The sequence below is a fragment of the Nanorana parkeri genome, unplaced genomic scaffold (assembly GCF_000935625.1).
Source record: "Nanorana parkeri isolate BGI_ZX_2015 unplaced genomic scaffold, ASM93562v1 scaffold504, whole genome shotgun sequence".
Classification (NCBI taxonomy): Eukaryota; Metazoa; Chordata; class Amphibia; order Anura; family Dicroglossidae; genus Nanorana; species Nanorana parkeri.
In genome coordinates, this window is record NW_017306772.1 from 930,480 (window position 1) to 947,729 (window position 17,250).

At 41.4% G+C, this 17,250-nt stretch overlaps 1 protein-coding gene across 1 annotated transcript in view; it reads left to right on the forward strand.

The window, feature by feature from the left end:
* The window catches only part of SUSD1 (sushi domain containing 1), a 123,014-nt gene that overhangs the window by 17,359 nt on the left and 88,405 nt on the right, over positions 1-17,250 (forward strand). The window contains exons 2-4 of the mRNA XM_018561150.1: positions 2,681-2,803; positions 12,647-12,802; positions 16,510-16,662. Of these exons, the coding sequence (XP_018416652.1) occupies positions 2,681-2,803; positions 12,647-12,802; positions 16,510-16,662 (432 nt within the window). The remainder of the gene's footprint in view (positions 1-2,680; positions 2,804-12,646; positions 12,803-16,509; positions 16,663-17,250) is intronic.

Sequence of the window (17,250 nt, forward strand, 5' to 3'; positions counted from 1 at the left end):
AGTCGAACTCCTTCTGCACTTCGGGTCAGCCGAACATGCTGAGCATGTTCGGCTGATCCGAAGCCACACGAAGCAAGCCGATGTACGGCTGATTTCAGCCGATGTACGGCTGAAATCAGCCGTACCGGCCTGAAGTGAATAGCCGAACAGTGTTCGGCTCACTTCACTTCTGATCGGTCATTCACTCGGCTGCCCTCGGCAGCTTTGTGAATAGACCCCTATGTGTTTCTTTGCAGGTCATTTCTGTGTTCATTACAGTTACATACATAATTGTTTTATAAAAGGTTACCCACTTTATTTCTTTTTATTATTTTATAATTTAGATGTGATTTAGGTGGTCATACAGGTTGGTTGTAATTAATGTATATATGATGTGACCTTCAGATTTTAAAAGTACCAAAATAGGACCAGAATGAAGTACATGGTTATAGAATATCATAGCACTAGTTAGTTATGCTGTCCATACTCATGGCAATTTGGAATCAGCTATTGATTGCAAAAAAAAAAGATGTAAACTATAAATTTTGAAGAGCTCAATATTTTACACAGTATACAGATATACATATGCATTGCATATACAAAGTACATAGTCTTCACAGCATTTTCAGGTGATTTTGTTAAGATTAAATTGTTCCTCAGATGATTACCAAATTAGAACAAATCATACAATCTGTTGAATAGTCACGGAATATAAGTATTATCCTTACAATGTCTTTATATTCCCTGTTGACACAGGTGCAGACTTCTAATTGTATATCCAGACCATCTAGATTGCCTCATAGGATGTGTTGTCAGTGATGCTGTGACATGCTGCGGTCATGCAATGTTTTTGACAGAAGTTGCAAAAAATATGGTTTTGGGTGAATGCCAGGGCTACACATGAACATTATTGTCTAATTTCTGCCAGCTGTTGGGAGACTTTAATTTCAACATTTATACGTTTTGACAATTATTTTTCAGTGGAATGCATAGTATTACGCTATAAAGTCATGCATTTGTTTGGGTGAATCTTTAAAATGAACATTAAACCAGAAAAGTAGTTTTATACCAAAAACAAAGAAAATATAAGGAATTTATATAGTGAGGATTTGGACAATGTCTATACTTTTGTATAAGAATATGTGCATACTAGGGATGCACCGATACCGATACCAGTATCGCTATCAGTGCCAACACTGGGCATTTTCACGAGCACTCATGAAAATGCCCTGATACTAAAAGCCAATACCAGCCCTTTACATTTTTAAATACATTCGGCTACCATAAGTGTGCTTGCTGTGTGCTTGCTGGGGACCTCGCGGCAGACTTCTGGGGATCTTCCGGAGCCTATTTACAGCACCGGCCACACATCTCCTCCTTTCTGGGAAACCTTGCTGCTTGCACCTGCCTGCTGGCATCTGTATTGCTGGGATTTGTAGTCCATCTACAGCTTGGAGTCAGTGGCAGAACTACCAGGATCGCAGTGTTCGGAGCTGTGACCGTGCCCTGGAGCCCCAGCACTGTCCTAAAATAATTAGTCTGTATTGTTTAAGTAAAACTGTCACATGACACATTAAAAAAAAGGTATCAGTAATTGGTAATGGTGAGTACTTGAGGAAAAGTATGGGTACTAATACTTGGTCTGGAAAAAATTGTGTTGGGGCATCCCAAGTGCATACCTGTATAAAGTATAGCTGATAAGGTTGTCTTATACGGCATTGTATGGTCAATGTCCATCCAACCTCAAAAGCCTCCTGCAGGGAAGATGGTCAGAGGTCTGAGCTCCAGCAAGGAGACCTTGGACGTATTTCTTGGGCAAGCTAAACCTTTACAATGTCCTTATGTGCTGGTGTGTCTAATAACTCCTATCAATGTGCTGCATTATATGCTTTGGCTGGCCTTCTCTTTCAGTACCGGCTGATGTATATAAACTTGGCAGAACACAGCTGCCTCTTATGCTAGTTATCACAGGTCTCTTGCATAAAAACTCATTAATAACTTGAAATGTTTATTCAATTCTAAGAGGTGTTTCCTTTGAAAAGAATTTGTTCTAGAACTCAGTACAATTGTACAGGAAGAGGCCAACTATGTACAAAGTACTGCCTTTTCTGTGCCAAGTGCAAACATTATTTTGGAAGCAATGCAATATTTGGAACATTTTAGTAACTATAGATTTACAAATGAATCCTCACTATCTATACTGTCTGTCCTTGGTTAAGACATAATTTATCTGTTTGTCATAAATATTACACCAGCCATTCCTAAGCAATGTTCACTTGAAACATAATCTTATTTCTAGAAGATTTTTAACCTCTTCATGCATTCATTATATCACACAGGGGTTTGTAGGACTGCTGGTGCAACATGTAATGGTCATCACATGGTCATGGTCATCAATAGTCATTTTAATGAAAAAAGTAAACTAGTTTACACATTTTATTCTGACACTGATGTATACATTTTCAGAAGAAGCACAGGCTTGTGAATGGAAAAAATATTGACAGCACCACTCAAGAAACACATGTCCAGTGTTACAGAGCAAAGCTGGAAACCTGGCTGAAAGTAGTTGAAATTTGTAGAAACATACCCACTGTATGGTCAACATTAGGAATTTCTCTAAACCAAACTAACACCATATGAATCAAGCTGAACTATAGTTCCCAAAAACGTCATTGTATTTTTTCTCTTTTTTTTCATCCAGAAATACTCACCATTGATGTATGCAAAACATGTCATCCAAATGCTACGTGTATAGAAAGAAAACAGAAATATTCCTGCATGTGTAATTTTGGATTAATTGGTAATGGCAGGACGGAATGTACAGGTAGGTAATTTCTTCCCTTTATTTAATGGTGCATTACGCAACGCTTAGTTAGGTTTAATTTACAAAAAAAATAAGCCATCAAAAATTTAAAGGGAGTATTACAAGCAATCTGTTTTTAGTAAAGCGTCTAGAGGCCTTTTACATAAAACTATACCCCCTCTCATACAGAATATGAGAGATACTGTACATACTGAGTTTAATAGCCAAGGCTTAACACTGAAATCAAGGCAGATACTAAGAAACATTATTATGGAGACTCTGTCACCAACCTCAGGTAAAAGTGAAGAAAAATCAAGTATTTTCAATGCTTACTTGCAGCATTTTCCTTGCATATTTTTAAAAAAATTAACTTTGTGATATTGGGGGGAATCTAGCACATAGGGTGAGCGCTTAAGGACCAGTCATGAAGCCGTTTTCACATAACAAAGGACAGTCTTTTATTAATTCCAAAGGCAGAAAAAGGACATCCAACAAACATAGCTTTCTTCAGCATAGATATCCGCTCACCCTTCACAGGTTATCCTGTTCAGTGTCCCAGTCCCAGGACCTTACTGTTTTCCTCAACAGGATCTCTTCGGGAATACACTGTGCCCTTTGAGCAGCCTTCAGCAGCCTTTGATTTCACACCCATACACCCTGGGTGCCCGGCTCTCTCAGCTCTAAGAAATCTCCCGGCTCCAGGATCCCAACTATGAACCAGAAAACATGGAAAGGACTGAAAAGCCAGCTCTTTCCTGATACAAGCAATTGCTTCCTGGAGCTGCTCAGCCCCTCTGGCTGAGAATCCTGGGCCACCCCGAGGCCACAGAACACAGTGGCATTGCCACGCAATGCCACAACTTATAATGTGCTCTTGAACTTGCTAACAGGTTTGACTCGTTAAAGTGTCTCACCGGGCAAAAATTAAAAGTTCTGTTTTGCAAAGTTTCCATAATGTGTGTGCATGTAAAGTTTGCTCTATCAAATTAGCCTTATGTCATATTAATTACCTTGTGATCCTGCCGTTTACATGCTTATGGCCATTGTTCCAGATTGTTCCTTTTGGCTCTAAAATGCTTTCAGGACCAGAAAGCTGTGCTGTGTCATTATCCTTCCAAAAACGCTGTGTACCTTGGGTGATATATCTGATTGAGTGGTGCTAAACGGCTGCTCCCCATCCTCCCTCCATCACTATAAGTTTTAGACGAGGGCTGAGAGCAGTAAAGTGTCCATGTCATTTCTAGCCACCACGTCATTGCTGTTGGAAGTCTCTGCCCACCGTTCTCCAGGGAGGGGAACAGGATGTAGGGTTAGCGCAGCATAAATAATCAAAAAACTGTATTTTATTAGCGATCATTTTAATAAACAAAGCAACATTAGAGGGCAGGGGTATCATTTAGGGCAGGGGTGCCCATTAGGTAGATCGCGATCGGCTCACTGTCCTGTCCTCCCGCGGTGCTCATGCAGCTGAATGTGTCAAACGCCGCAGACGGGAACGAGAGAGGAGAGGAGACTTGGGAAGCTGCTGCAGTGGAGGTAAGAAAAGACAGACAGGAGAGAGACATCAGAGAAAGTCAGAGAAGAGTGCAGCAGAGAGAGATAAGAAAGACAGCAGAGAAAGTGACAGAAGAGACAGCAGAGAGAGATAAGAAAGACAGCAGAGAAAGTGAGAGAAGAGACAGCAGAGAGAGAGAAGAAAGACAGCAGAGAAAATGAAAGAAGAGACAGCAGAGAGAGAGAAGAAAGACAGCAGAGAAAGTGAGAGAAGAGACAGCAGAGAGAGAGAAGAAAGACAGCAGAGAAAGTGAGAGAAGAGACAGCAGATATAAACAGGGGAGAGAGAGAGGAGAGAGCGCAAGGAGAGAGAGAAGAGAGGGCCAGTTCACACCACAAAGTCTGCGTTCCAGAGAGTTCAGCCTCTAGAAAGCATTGGAACGCAAGCCCGCCGGCTCCCTGCTTTCAGAGGCGGGAGGGGGCGTGGCAGTGCATGGAAGTCAATGGCACCACAGCTATGCCCCGCGCCCTCAGTGTGATCGCCCGCACCCGGAACACAGGCACATTAATGCCTGCGTTCCGGTCCAGTGCGATCTGCAAAAGTATGCAAAAATGCAGCATTTTTGCAGATTGCACTGGACCAGAACGCAGGCACTAATGTGTTCCTGGTGCGGCGATTGCACTGGGGGCGTGGCTGCGGTGCCATTGACTTCAATGCACTGCCACGCCCCCTCCCGCCCCTGAATGCAGGTGTTTTTTCGTTGGTAGATTTAATTGAGCTCATCATTTGAAAAGTAGATCTCCAGATGAAAAATTGTGGGCGTCCCTGATTTAGTGCATGTTATACTAAATCGGGTATTTTGCATGTTGTACATTCAATGTCCTTTAACTCACAGCTTCCTGCGATGTCATATCCCTCTCCTCTTCTGAGATTGTCTAAATATGCTTTGTGGTGGCCAAATTCCTCTGCCCCTTCCCTCACTTCCCTACATAATTTTTTAAGTAGCAAAACAGAGAGTAGTGAAAGGGAATACTATAGAGTGTCACCTGAGTAACAACTCATAGGGGTCTATTCACAAAGCTGCCGAGGGCAGCCGAGTGAATGACCGATCAGAAGTGAAGTGAGCCGAACACTGTTCGGCTATTCACTTCAGGCTGGTACGGCTGATTTCAGCCGTACATCGGCTTGCTTCGTGTGCCTTCGGATCAGCCGAACATGCTCAGCATGTTCGGCTGACCCGAAGTGCAGAAGGAGTTCGACTCAGCCGATCCAACATCTGGATCGGCTGAGCCGAACCTCCGGCAGGCTTCACACTGCTGTTCGGGCTATTCTGAAAGATCTCGAACAGCAGTGAGAGAATAGCCGAATGCCGCCGAGCGGCATTTGGCTCGGCTGTTCTGCTCGGTCCCTCAGAGGCACCGAGCAGAACAGAAAAAGAGTGAAAAAAGTAGAAAAAAGTTAATAGAAAAAGAAGCTACGGCCAGATCCTTCGGCAGCTTCGTGAATAGACCCCATAGTGTACTGGAGCTAGTGATATCACATCCAAGATGATGGTGCCCTTCAGTAGTTTAGGGCTTTTGGATGTCCAGACAAGGGAGGCTTTTACAGGTAAATAACACACATTAAAGACGTTGCATGTAGATACAATGTTATGGGAAAATTGTTGTTAAAATAAATGGCCTGTTGATGGGGTCTTTTAAATACGGTTATGTGTTCCTTAAAAAAGACATTAAAATATTTTTAACTAAAGCCAGTGAAAACTCCTGAATGTGTTTTGTTACTTTATGGGCCCCCTGTAATCCCCTGTTCAGCAGCACTTAAATTGGAAGTAGGGGGTTCAGTAGTCTGAACATATCAAACTCCGCTGCATGCACGTGTTGACAAGGAACATGCTGATGAAAGAACAGAGGAAAAATCTGACCTTATTAGTTTTGTATTGCTCCATCATTGTCTAATTATAGGATGGGGACAGGAAGGTGACCTAGTTGGTTTACTTTAACTGTAGTAGAGAAAGGTATGGTCATTAACCAAGTTGTGCTGTCAGGCAGAAATATGTCCGTTTTAGAACTTTTTCTTCAGCATGTATTTTTCTAGAAACTCATACCAGGAGTGGGGTTTGAACACACGAGGATATACATCCATTGGATCTTAAGTCCAACGCCTTAACCACTCGGCGATCCTGGTGCTGTAGTGAAGGTGCTGGACTGCAATGGAGGTATGTCTCCATGGGTTCAAAACTCTTGGTAAGAGTTTCTAGCAAATTACAACATGTAATTATTATTTTGGGGAGCTGCAAAGCTTTTAAGAGACACCTGTCATTACGTAAAATAAATATGTAGGCTCCTAATATTCACCTCTCAAAATACTAGTTCCCTGCCTCTCAGGCTGTTGCTTTGGCTTTAACGCTTTCTGAGGCAATGACCCAGAGCACGTGTATAGATACAGAATTCAGTTTTTGGTATGTGAATTAGAAATAAGGAAGCTATACACAGCCAGGGTGACTAACATTTTCAGAAGAAGACAATGGCAGCCCCCATATTTCTGTCATGACAGGTACAATTTAATGATAACTCTAGCTGGTAGCAACTGTTAAGATTTCCAATTGAAATGCCTTCCTTAAGCCCAAGGGTTTGTCAGACACTGCAATTAGAACCAGTTAGTTCAGGATGTTTAGGTCTTTTGAATCAAGTTTGTAGGTCACTTAATCTGTTGTGGAACTAAAAGACAAATTAGGCCATGTTTTTCTTAACAATATGCCACAGCCTCTTTCCATTTCCCCTGAACAATTAGTTTCCCATAAAAAAAAATACATATTCTGAAATCACAAAACAGATTAAACAGATTACATTGAACTGATCGTAAGTTTGAAATACTTCATACACCAGCACTCGCATGCAAACCTCATTTGTTCCTCCTTTTTTCCTGGCATTGTTTAGGAATCGTCTTGTGAACAGTGCTGTTATAAAAATGAACTTTTCTTACTAAAACTAACACACATAGTAGTCTACTACAGAAGCAACATTGGAAGGTCTTGATATATGTGTACAATATACTGTATATTTATCAATTTAAAGTGCATGTCAAGCTAAAACTTTTTTCTAGTTTTGAATAGAATAGAGAAGGGTTGTAAACCATGTCAGGTTTTTACTGCTATCCAGGGCTCCATTAGAAACATTAAGGGCCCATTCACACCAGATGCAGTGCGTTCCGGCCCGATTCTAGCCCGAACGCACTGCCTCGCATTGCGGCCGGCTCACTTTTGTGTGGGGCAGGAGGGGGCGTGGCGGGCCATTGAAGTGAATGGCACCGTAGCCATGCCCTCTGGCCGCAATGCGATCGGCCACATGGCATCGCAAGGCACATTATGCCTGCGGTCTGGTGCGATCAAAATGCTGCAAGCAGACCGGACATCAGGCATAATGTGCCTTGCGTTTCTGTGCGGCCGATCGCATTGTGGCCGGAGTGCGTGGCTACGGTGCCATTCACTTCAATGGCCCACCACGCCCCCTCCTGCCCCACAAAAAAGTGAGCCAGCCGCAATGCGAGGCAGTGCTTTCTGGCTAGAATTTGGCCGGAATGCACCTGCATCTGGTGTGAACGGGCCCTTACCCTGATTAGCTGCCTTGCTGACAACATATTTCTAGACAGCAAAACAAACATGCTTTTTAAGTAGAGCAGGTGAAGGCTAGAACTAGGGATGCTCCGATACCATTTTTTTAAGACCATGTACAAGTACTGATACTCACCAAGTACAAGTACTCAACAATTACCAACACTTTTTTTTTAGTGTCATGTGACAGTTTTTCGAAAACAATACAGACTAATGATTTCAGGACAGTGGTGGAGTGCCAGGGCCCAGTCACAGTTGCAACCGCTGCGACCCTGGTAGCTCTGCCACTGACGCCAAGCTGTAGAGGGACTATAAATCCCAGCAATAGCTTATACAACAATGCAGAATACCACCAGCTATAGGGAATTACAAATCCCAGCAACACATTATACAGCAATGCAGAATACCACCAGCTATAGAGGACTGCAAATCCCAGCAATCTATTATGCAGCACAATTCGCTGCTGGAACGCACTGGAGCCCATCCCAGCCGGCTTCCTGTGTTCAGGGGCAGGAGGAGCGTGACCGTGCATTGAAGTCAATGGCACCTTAGCCATGCCCCCTGCCCGCAGTGCGATCGCCAGCACCAGAATGCTGCGTGCACTATTTTTTCAGATTGCACTGGACCGGAACTCAGGCACTGATGTGCCATGCGTTCTGGTGCAGGCGATTGCACTGTGGGTGTGGGGGGGGGGGGGGGGGGGCCGATGGCCCTCCCACCACTGAACGCAGGAAGCCGGCCAGGATGCACTTCAATGCGTTCCAGCAGCAGATTGGAGCTCGTGCGAACTTGTCCTTAAATACAGCTGCCGTGAGGTCCCGGGTATCTACGTTTAGTATCTGGGCATTTTCACGAGTACAAGTGCTCCAAAAATTGCCCAGTATCGGCACCGATACCGATACTGGTATCGGTATTGGTGCATCCCTAGCTAGAACCCCTGTAAATCTTTTTATCTACGTCTGTCCCTGTTGCAAAATTTTCCTCACTTTCTATCCAATGGACCCATTGTCAGCTGGTAAGCGTGGGAAAACTTCTCAGAGCTCTGGGATAGCAGTAAAATCCCAACAGGAGTTCTCATCCTTTGACACGCTATCCAAAAGTAGAAAAAAGTTTTTGGCTTGACATTAACTTTACTAAGGTTAATGCCACCTACAATAAAAATGAACTAAACTGATATGCCATTGACTCATCCAAATGGAAACTATCATGAAAGGCACAGGGATATACTCCTTTAGTATATCTCCTTCACTGGATTTGTTGTAACATTAATTTGTTGTACCTTATATTTTTGTCATCAGTCCATCATTATTGTATATGCTGCCAGAAATCTAAATCTACACTATGTCATTATGTTAATAGCAGCCCAGTACCATGCATTACTACTGTAACCTTGTCCATTGTATCTTTTTTTTAAATTAAATTTGCTAAAATAAAAAAGGTTGGAACCTCAAAGAGTGCTAGTCATTAAAATAGGGGAACATTTTTTTGTTTCATAACAATATAATCCAGAACTCAAACTGTTTCAGAAAATATTATGCACCACATGTTACACGTTTAAAAAAATCTTATGAGAACTGTGACTTATACTAAGATAATAAATCTTTGCGACAGCTGTACATGACAGTGCTGCTATTGGATTTACTCTACACTGATGAATATAAATGGATAGCACAATTAGATTGTAGGACACCTGCTCTTCTTTTACTTGTGGAACATTGGCACTGAGATATGGTTACACTTTGATGAACAGAGCTTTTTTAGTACTGCAATTAGGATTCTAGGGTTCACAGAACAAAATACTGTATGAGCTAGTAATACACTTGTAATGATGCAGAATGGATTTTAAAGTAGTGTTAAACTCTCAATCTTTTTTCAATAGTGAATCCAAATCAAACACATATACATTGCCCAGCAAAGTTTTTATTTATATTTTCACCCAAGCTCATCATGCTTCCAAACATCTGGCTCCAACTCTTAGCTCAGCTTCCCTGAACTTCCTGTCCAGTACAAAATCAGAAGAGGCAGAGCAATCTCCAGCAGCTGTCCATCTACTAGGCTGGAGAAGGAAAGAAGGGGGGAGCAAAGGGGGAGGAAAGAGGCTTGCCCTCCTGTGTCTGTGTGTTTATGGAGACATACACCGCTTATTAGCACGCACAAGGGTGGCCCCATAGGACCCTGCAAAGGAAACAAGTCACCCTAAAACAGGATATCAGGGACCAGCTGATTCTGATAAAAACTAAGGGGGTTATTCACTAAAGAGACAAAGGATGTAGCCGCGAACGCTCGCTTCAGCTGCAGGACATCTAAGAGTACACTATAATATGCAAATGCTAAGATACATAGTATAGATATCTGCTGCTGCACTTCATGTTCATCCTACTTGGGTAACGGGAGGATGATGCAAAGACGAGAATTGACATAGTTTCCCTGGGAAATTGTAAAAACGGGCTTCCAGGATGCAACTATGTATAGCGACTCATGCCACCCACACACACACACACACACACACACACACACACACATATATATATATATACATATATATATAGAAGCCAACTCTTGTCCTTGCACTGTCCATGCACTGTAGGAGGGCATCCGCTGAGTTTTTTGTCCCTTTCACACAGGTCTGTGTATTGTAACAGAGCTGTGTAAATCTCAAAAACAGATGAATGGTTATACCAGAATTCAACTTTAATGACATTTCTGTGTGCTGTGTTCTACTTTATATTTCTATGACAATTTATTTTAAATATTATAGCACACTAGTACACTGCTTTGGAAATAAGAATGTATAGACAAGGATACAACTTCTAATAAGGATAAGGAATAACTTCTTTGGACATTCCTGTGGACGGCTGCATGTGCAGTGCTAAAATAACATTTTCCTTTCTGAAAACAGAGACCAATGCATTACGAATTTGGGTAATATAATGGTAAACAATAGATCTATATCTCTATGAAAGCTACAGCACTACACATGTATGTGTAATAAATACAACGACTTGCCCATAATCACTTCCCTTGTGCTCCATTGCCACCGGTATCTGACAAATGTGTAAGTTATCCTGCACCCACAGTTATGTGCTTGTCGTGGCTCTCTTCACTTTCCCTGAAATGTTATTTTTACATTCAGAAGCTCAAATTTTGCTCAAAAAATCTCAATGTATCTTTGTATCTCTTTGTATTCCAGATTATATTTTTTAGATCTGCTTCATAATTTTAAAACCAGTTTGGGGTTGTCCATCTGCATTTTGAAACATTGGTAACAAATAGGATGCTAAAGCAGTTTCTTTATGTTGACCATTAGTTAAAGCTGAACTTTGGGCACAAAAAGTATCATTTGAATGTATTGCTCAAAAGCCACAAAGGCTATAAACCCACTTTGTGTGCATCTTGCGTCTTTGAAAACCCAGATGTTATGTTAATGTAGCGGTGACATCATCACTGTGCTGCACTTAGCCTGTGCAAAGAGCAGATGTTTGCTTTTCAGGAATTTACACTAGGGATGCACCGTTACCGATACTAGTATCGGTACCGATGCCAAGTATTTGGACGAGTACTCATACTCACCCAAATACCTAGCCTGATACTTTAGCTTCCGGTATCCACTTGTAACGAGGGAGCTTGGAGCTGGCTTCCTGGACATGTAATGACTCGCTGCCCGGCTTTCTGATTGGCCAGGAAGCTGGCTTCATGCTCCCTCGTCACCTCATGACTTCACTGGTTGCCAGGAGCTGAGTGGGATCCTTTGGCCACGGTATCCAGCCCAGCTCCTGGCAAGCAGTGAGGCAGTGAGCTGGGCAGGATGCCAGCCAGAGCACCATTAGCGGGAACCACCAGTGCCGCACGAACCCCCCTAGCAAGTACTCCACCTAGAATGTGACCATCAACACACACCCCAAACCCCCCTCCCCTGCCTCAGGCATTGATTATGCTAGGGACACCCCTTTCATGGAGCTCAAATACATGATTTTAGTCTTGATAATTTATTGAATGGAGCATACTTTCCAAATCACTCTTTTAAAGCTAAATTAGCTAAAAATGAGAAGAAAAGTGACATCAAAAAATAAAACAAAACACAATTTAACAACAGTATTAGGATCTCTGTAGTAATATATTGAAAGAGGTACAGTAATACCTTGGTTTATGAGCATAATTCGTTCCGGAAGCATGCTTGTAATCCAAAGCGCTTGTATATCAAAGCGAATTTCCCCATAGGAAATAATGGAAATTCAGATGATTCGTTCCACAACCCAAAAATATTCATATAAAATGATTACAATACTGTACTGTAATATAATACTGTACAAAATATAAAGAAAAATAAACCAATTACAGATACCTTTGTGGCCGGTGTGAGAGGGACAAGAGAGAGGAGGATTATTGTGCAGGACGACTTTCACTAACACTAACGGAATCACTGCTATCTCTTGGCTCAATGGAATCTTTTTCATTTCGTGAAACCTTAACAAGGAATCTATCCAATGTGACATTGCATTGTCGTTAAAAAGACTCATCGCTCGCACTGCTTCAGCCTTATTCAGGTGGTGCTTTTCTACAGAATTTTGCTCTTATTGCAAGACATTGCTTGTATATCAAGGCAACATTTTTCAGAAATGTTTGCTTGTCTTGCAAAACACTCTCAAACCAAGTTACTTGTAAACCAAGGTATTACTGTATTACTAAATTAAATCTGGTAAAATTGTTCTGAGATTACTCCTCTTCAAAAAGCATTACGTTATGTTCTTCTCTTAAACAGATAAAGATGAGTGCAACATGGGAGCACAAAAGATCTGTGGTGAACACACAGAATGCCACAATACACATGGCAGCTATTACTGCATCTGTCTGAAAGGTTATCGACCATCCAATAACCATGACAACTTTATACCAAATGATGGTACTTTTTGTACAGGTAAGTGAAGGAAAAGTGAGGCTTAACTGTTTTATATGTTGCTCTTTTTTTTGTATTATATAGAGGTTTGGTAATTAACCCAGGGGCATGCTAAATGAAATGTCAGGACTGGCATCACACTATACTTACTGCCTGTGATGCTGTATTGTTTGTCCGACTAAATTTGGGTTTACACACTTCTATTTTCTTTGTTCAACCTGCCGCTGAACGAAGAAAATAGAACAGATTCCTCTATTAACGCTTATCAGTGTTGATCGAGGAAGCAGTGGCTACTTTACAACACACAGAAAAAATGAGAACAAAAGTAGCCCCCCTCCAGCAGGAATAACAGTGTCAGCACCAATTCAGAGATGATTTGAGGATCTACAGCTGAGTGACACACAAGATAAATTTTTGTTAATAGTAAAGATACTTGAATGCATTTTTAAGATTTAAATCCTTAGTTTAGTATCAATTTAAAAATAATAAGGACCCCAAAATTATTTTTTTATTAATGTACTTTTAGTGACTTTGTAAGAAGTAGGGCTACTGTCTTATATGCAGATAAGGCACCAAATTTGTCTGGGAAAAAAAAAACATGTTAATACTATAAAAAAAAGAAATACATTTTTAAATGTAACGTCTGTCCACATAGAGTAGCTGATAAGGCTACACCAACCTTGCAGGTTGTTTTATCACATCTGTGGCAGCATTCAACCTGGAATTAGCATCAATTCTCCACTGTTAAATGCGTCACTGACAGCGTTTATGTCGCTCTTTTGCTTTTGAGATGATCCATTCAGTGCATCATAATAGTTCATTTGACTGCCTATTATTTCCTAAAACAATTATTGAGTTTATGAAAGTTGTTTTTAATTTTGATAAAATCAAGTATGGTTTTAAGAAATAATAGACAGTCAAATTAAATCTTATGATGCACTGAATGGGGTGATAGGTTTTTTAGAAAAGTATCACAGGCATGTTTTAGTGCTCAGGTTGATGAAGACATGTCCCCATTAGCTACATTCAACAAAACAAAGACAGAGCTGGCAGACTCACACCTGCTCTTTCTAAAGACTTCTTTGCAGCTAATATACTTACTACTTTATACTATGCACTTAAAGCTGGATTAAAGATTCACTGACTTAAATCATCAGATAGTATCAGAAAAGATTTTAAAGGCTTGCTGATGAATACATATAATCTGTATACTTTTCAGTCTGGCTCATTTTGACCTTTTTATTGAAATTAATTTGGGTATTGATTTTCTCCTAGAAACAAGACTGTAATAAACTGTACTCGTCAGCGCTATCTAGGGGCGCTCGTACTGTACGGGTGGAACTTTTATAAATGAATCCCAAAGTGTTGGGGGACTTATTGCTTAAAGCAAATCTATATAGTTGCCCTCTTAGTGATCGCTACTACCCTATACTGTATCAGTGCATCAAGGTAACAGGGGATTCTGGTAAAGTTATGTATTAAGCCCCCATTCACACTTGAGAATTGTGACATTGCACGTCACCCAATGCTCATTTTTGCGTGTTTGTTGTGCATCATGCATAGGGCAGCGCACTCATTTCAATGGGATGCACTATGTGTGACACACGCTGAAAAGTAGTTTATTCATCTTTATGAGTTGCAAGCTTTATGTGTTTTTAATTTGCGTATTTTTGCATGTTTGTCATATCTTTGTGTGTGAAAAATGCATATCTTTCTTGGTGCATTTTGGATTTCATTAATAAGGCCTCATTCACACTGGGCTAACACGGGCCGTACACGTCCGTGCAGCGTGCACGTCCATAATGGGCCAATCCCAGGAGGGGCAGGTGCTGCGTGTGATTGCGCACAGCAGCCTGTATTTCCCTATGGGAGGATGCCGCCATACACTGTCATCCGCACACCCAAACTGCACATTCATGCGGGTCCGGGTGTCCGTATTTGCATCCTGTCTGTGTCCAAGTACAGAGACCCAGACCCGCGCGGATGTGCAGTTCGGGTGTGCGCATGACAGCGTACGGCGGTTTCCTCTTATAGGGAAGAACAGCTGCTGCGCGCAATCACACGCAGCACCTGTCCCTCCCGGGATCGGCCGTTAATGGTGTGCACGCTGTACGGACATGTATGGCCCGTGTTAGTCCCGTGTGAATGAGACCTAAATGAATGGCACTGCAAGCGCGACATTTCATGAACATGTACAAAATCACAGGATTTTGAGTGTGTTTATGCTCTACACTAGTGTGATTGGGGGCTAAACGATAAGTACACTTTCAAACAAAGTTCACTTATCCTTTTAGCCCTCCTACCCAGTTGGGCTAAACTAGCCAACTCTCCTTTGCCCCAGATGTATTCTGTGTCTCTGGCCTGGAAAGTAACCAAACTCTGAAGGCTGTGGCCATGATTTCTCAGTAAGTGTACATCTGAGGATGGAGAATGGGCTAGTATACCTTAGTGGGTAAGGAGGGTAAGTGCACTTTGTTTGAAAAAGTGTATCTAAACCCAGTAAACAGGAACGGTGAAAACTCAGGAATTGTCTCAACCCCTAATTGTCACATCTCTTCGCCCTGATGAAGGGACCCCATGTGGCCCCCAAACGTTGGCTTTTTTCATTGTGACAATTTGTCCAAATAAATGGACATTTTGAATGATATTACTGAGTGCTGGTGATTCCTGTCTTCAACCCCTAATAGTTTTTTTTGTTGCCCGAATCCTCCTATTTCACTTCACTTTGTGTCCCAAAGACACAAGGAAATGAGAGGAAATGTCCCCAAATGAGGAAAAACCCAATCTTAGACAGGTGTCACCAGAACAAGGAGTGAAAGGGCAGTGAATTAAATGTTTGTAAAGACAATATTGACTATTAGTTTTTTAGCGTAGAAGAGAAAAAATATTAAGTTACACGATCATTATACTGTGCATATTTAGTATATCGAGCAATCTCCTTGCTTGTTAATAGTGTAGCTGCTCACAAAATATAGTGACAACCCCAAAAATCCCACCATATTATCTTGGTGGTGAGTTAGAATTAAAAAATGTCCCAGGGTTGGTGGTCAGTGAAAGTAAAAACAAAACAAAACCTTGCCTTAGCTGAAGGAGGAATAATGCTCCACTCTTGGTGTCAGTGGGAGGCATTATTCCCAGTCGTATATATTATTGTGAAAAATAGTGCCCCATCATTGTTGTCAATGGGAGGGTTAGTGCCCTATTGTTGGTGTCAGTGGGAGAAGTAATTCCCCATTGCTGGGTCAGTGGGAGGAAATATACCACATCATTGGTGCCAGTGGTAGGAATTGTGCCCAATAATTGATGTCAGTGGGAGGAATAGTAACCCAATTCTTGGTGTCAGTGAAAGTAATTGTGACCCATTGTTAGAGTCAGTGGGAGCAATTGTGCCCTATCTTTGGGGTCAGTGGGAGAAATTGTCCCCCAAGGGCTGTTTAAAAGCAAGTAAAGGGTGGCAGTTGGAAACATTGATGTTTGAATGTTAGAGCTCCCTCTACTGGCCAATCTTCAAATCTCTACATGTAATAAGCAACAACAGAAAATGAAAGCATTCAAAAATGTGAAAATCTCATAACAAATTACTTTAAGGTAAAATGAAATGCAATGAAAGTACATGGTCACTGAAAAGACAATTTAAAACAGAAATCCCCTCAAGCAATGAGTGATGCATTACGTGCATTAAAATACATAATGATATTGCAAATTCAATGCTTGCCTTTGTTTTGCAGATATTGATGAATGTGAAGTATCGGATATATGTGGAGAGAATGCAAAATGTAAAAATATTCCCGGCAGTTATGAATGTTACTGTAATGATGGATACAATCTGCAAAATGCCAGTGAACCTTTTCAGGCAGATAGTGCCCCTTCCTTGTGCAAAGGTGGGAGAATAAATTAAATAGTAATTAATGAATCAATAGAGATAAAATAAGCATTTGCGGGTGTATTTTTTGTGTGGGGAGAAATATTTTGCTATACTTAGTCATTTTCCCATTCAGTAATCCTACTGTAAGAAACCACAGTCAGCCTCTTGGCAGTCAACAATGCTAAATTGCATACAAGTACATTGTTCTCTTCTGCTTAGAATTGTTAATTATACCATTTTTTTAAGTTCTATATATAGAATTGTGAAGTAATTAACTTTTTAGGTAAAAATTGGAACTTTTTTTGCTTACTACTCCATGATTTCTGTAGCCCCCACCTCTTCTAATAGCATAAACTGCTGGCATTAAAACGACATCAGGGGTTTTATTTCAGGCATTATGAACCAAACTTGAACTGTGAGACCCATGCCTGTGTAGTATTTGCCCAACTACAGGGTAGTATAGGTGGCCATAGACTTCAGAGTTCAGTTAGACATATACAGTACAGGCATAATCTTCATGCCCTCTGGCTAAATGACAGCAGATGGTTGCACAAATCTACCACCACCACTTCCTGTCTGCTCCCCCCCCCCCACACCTGAAACC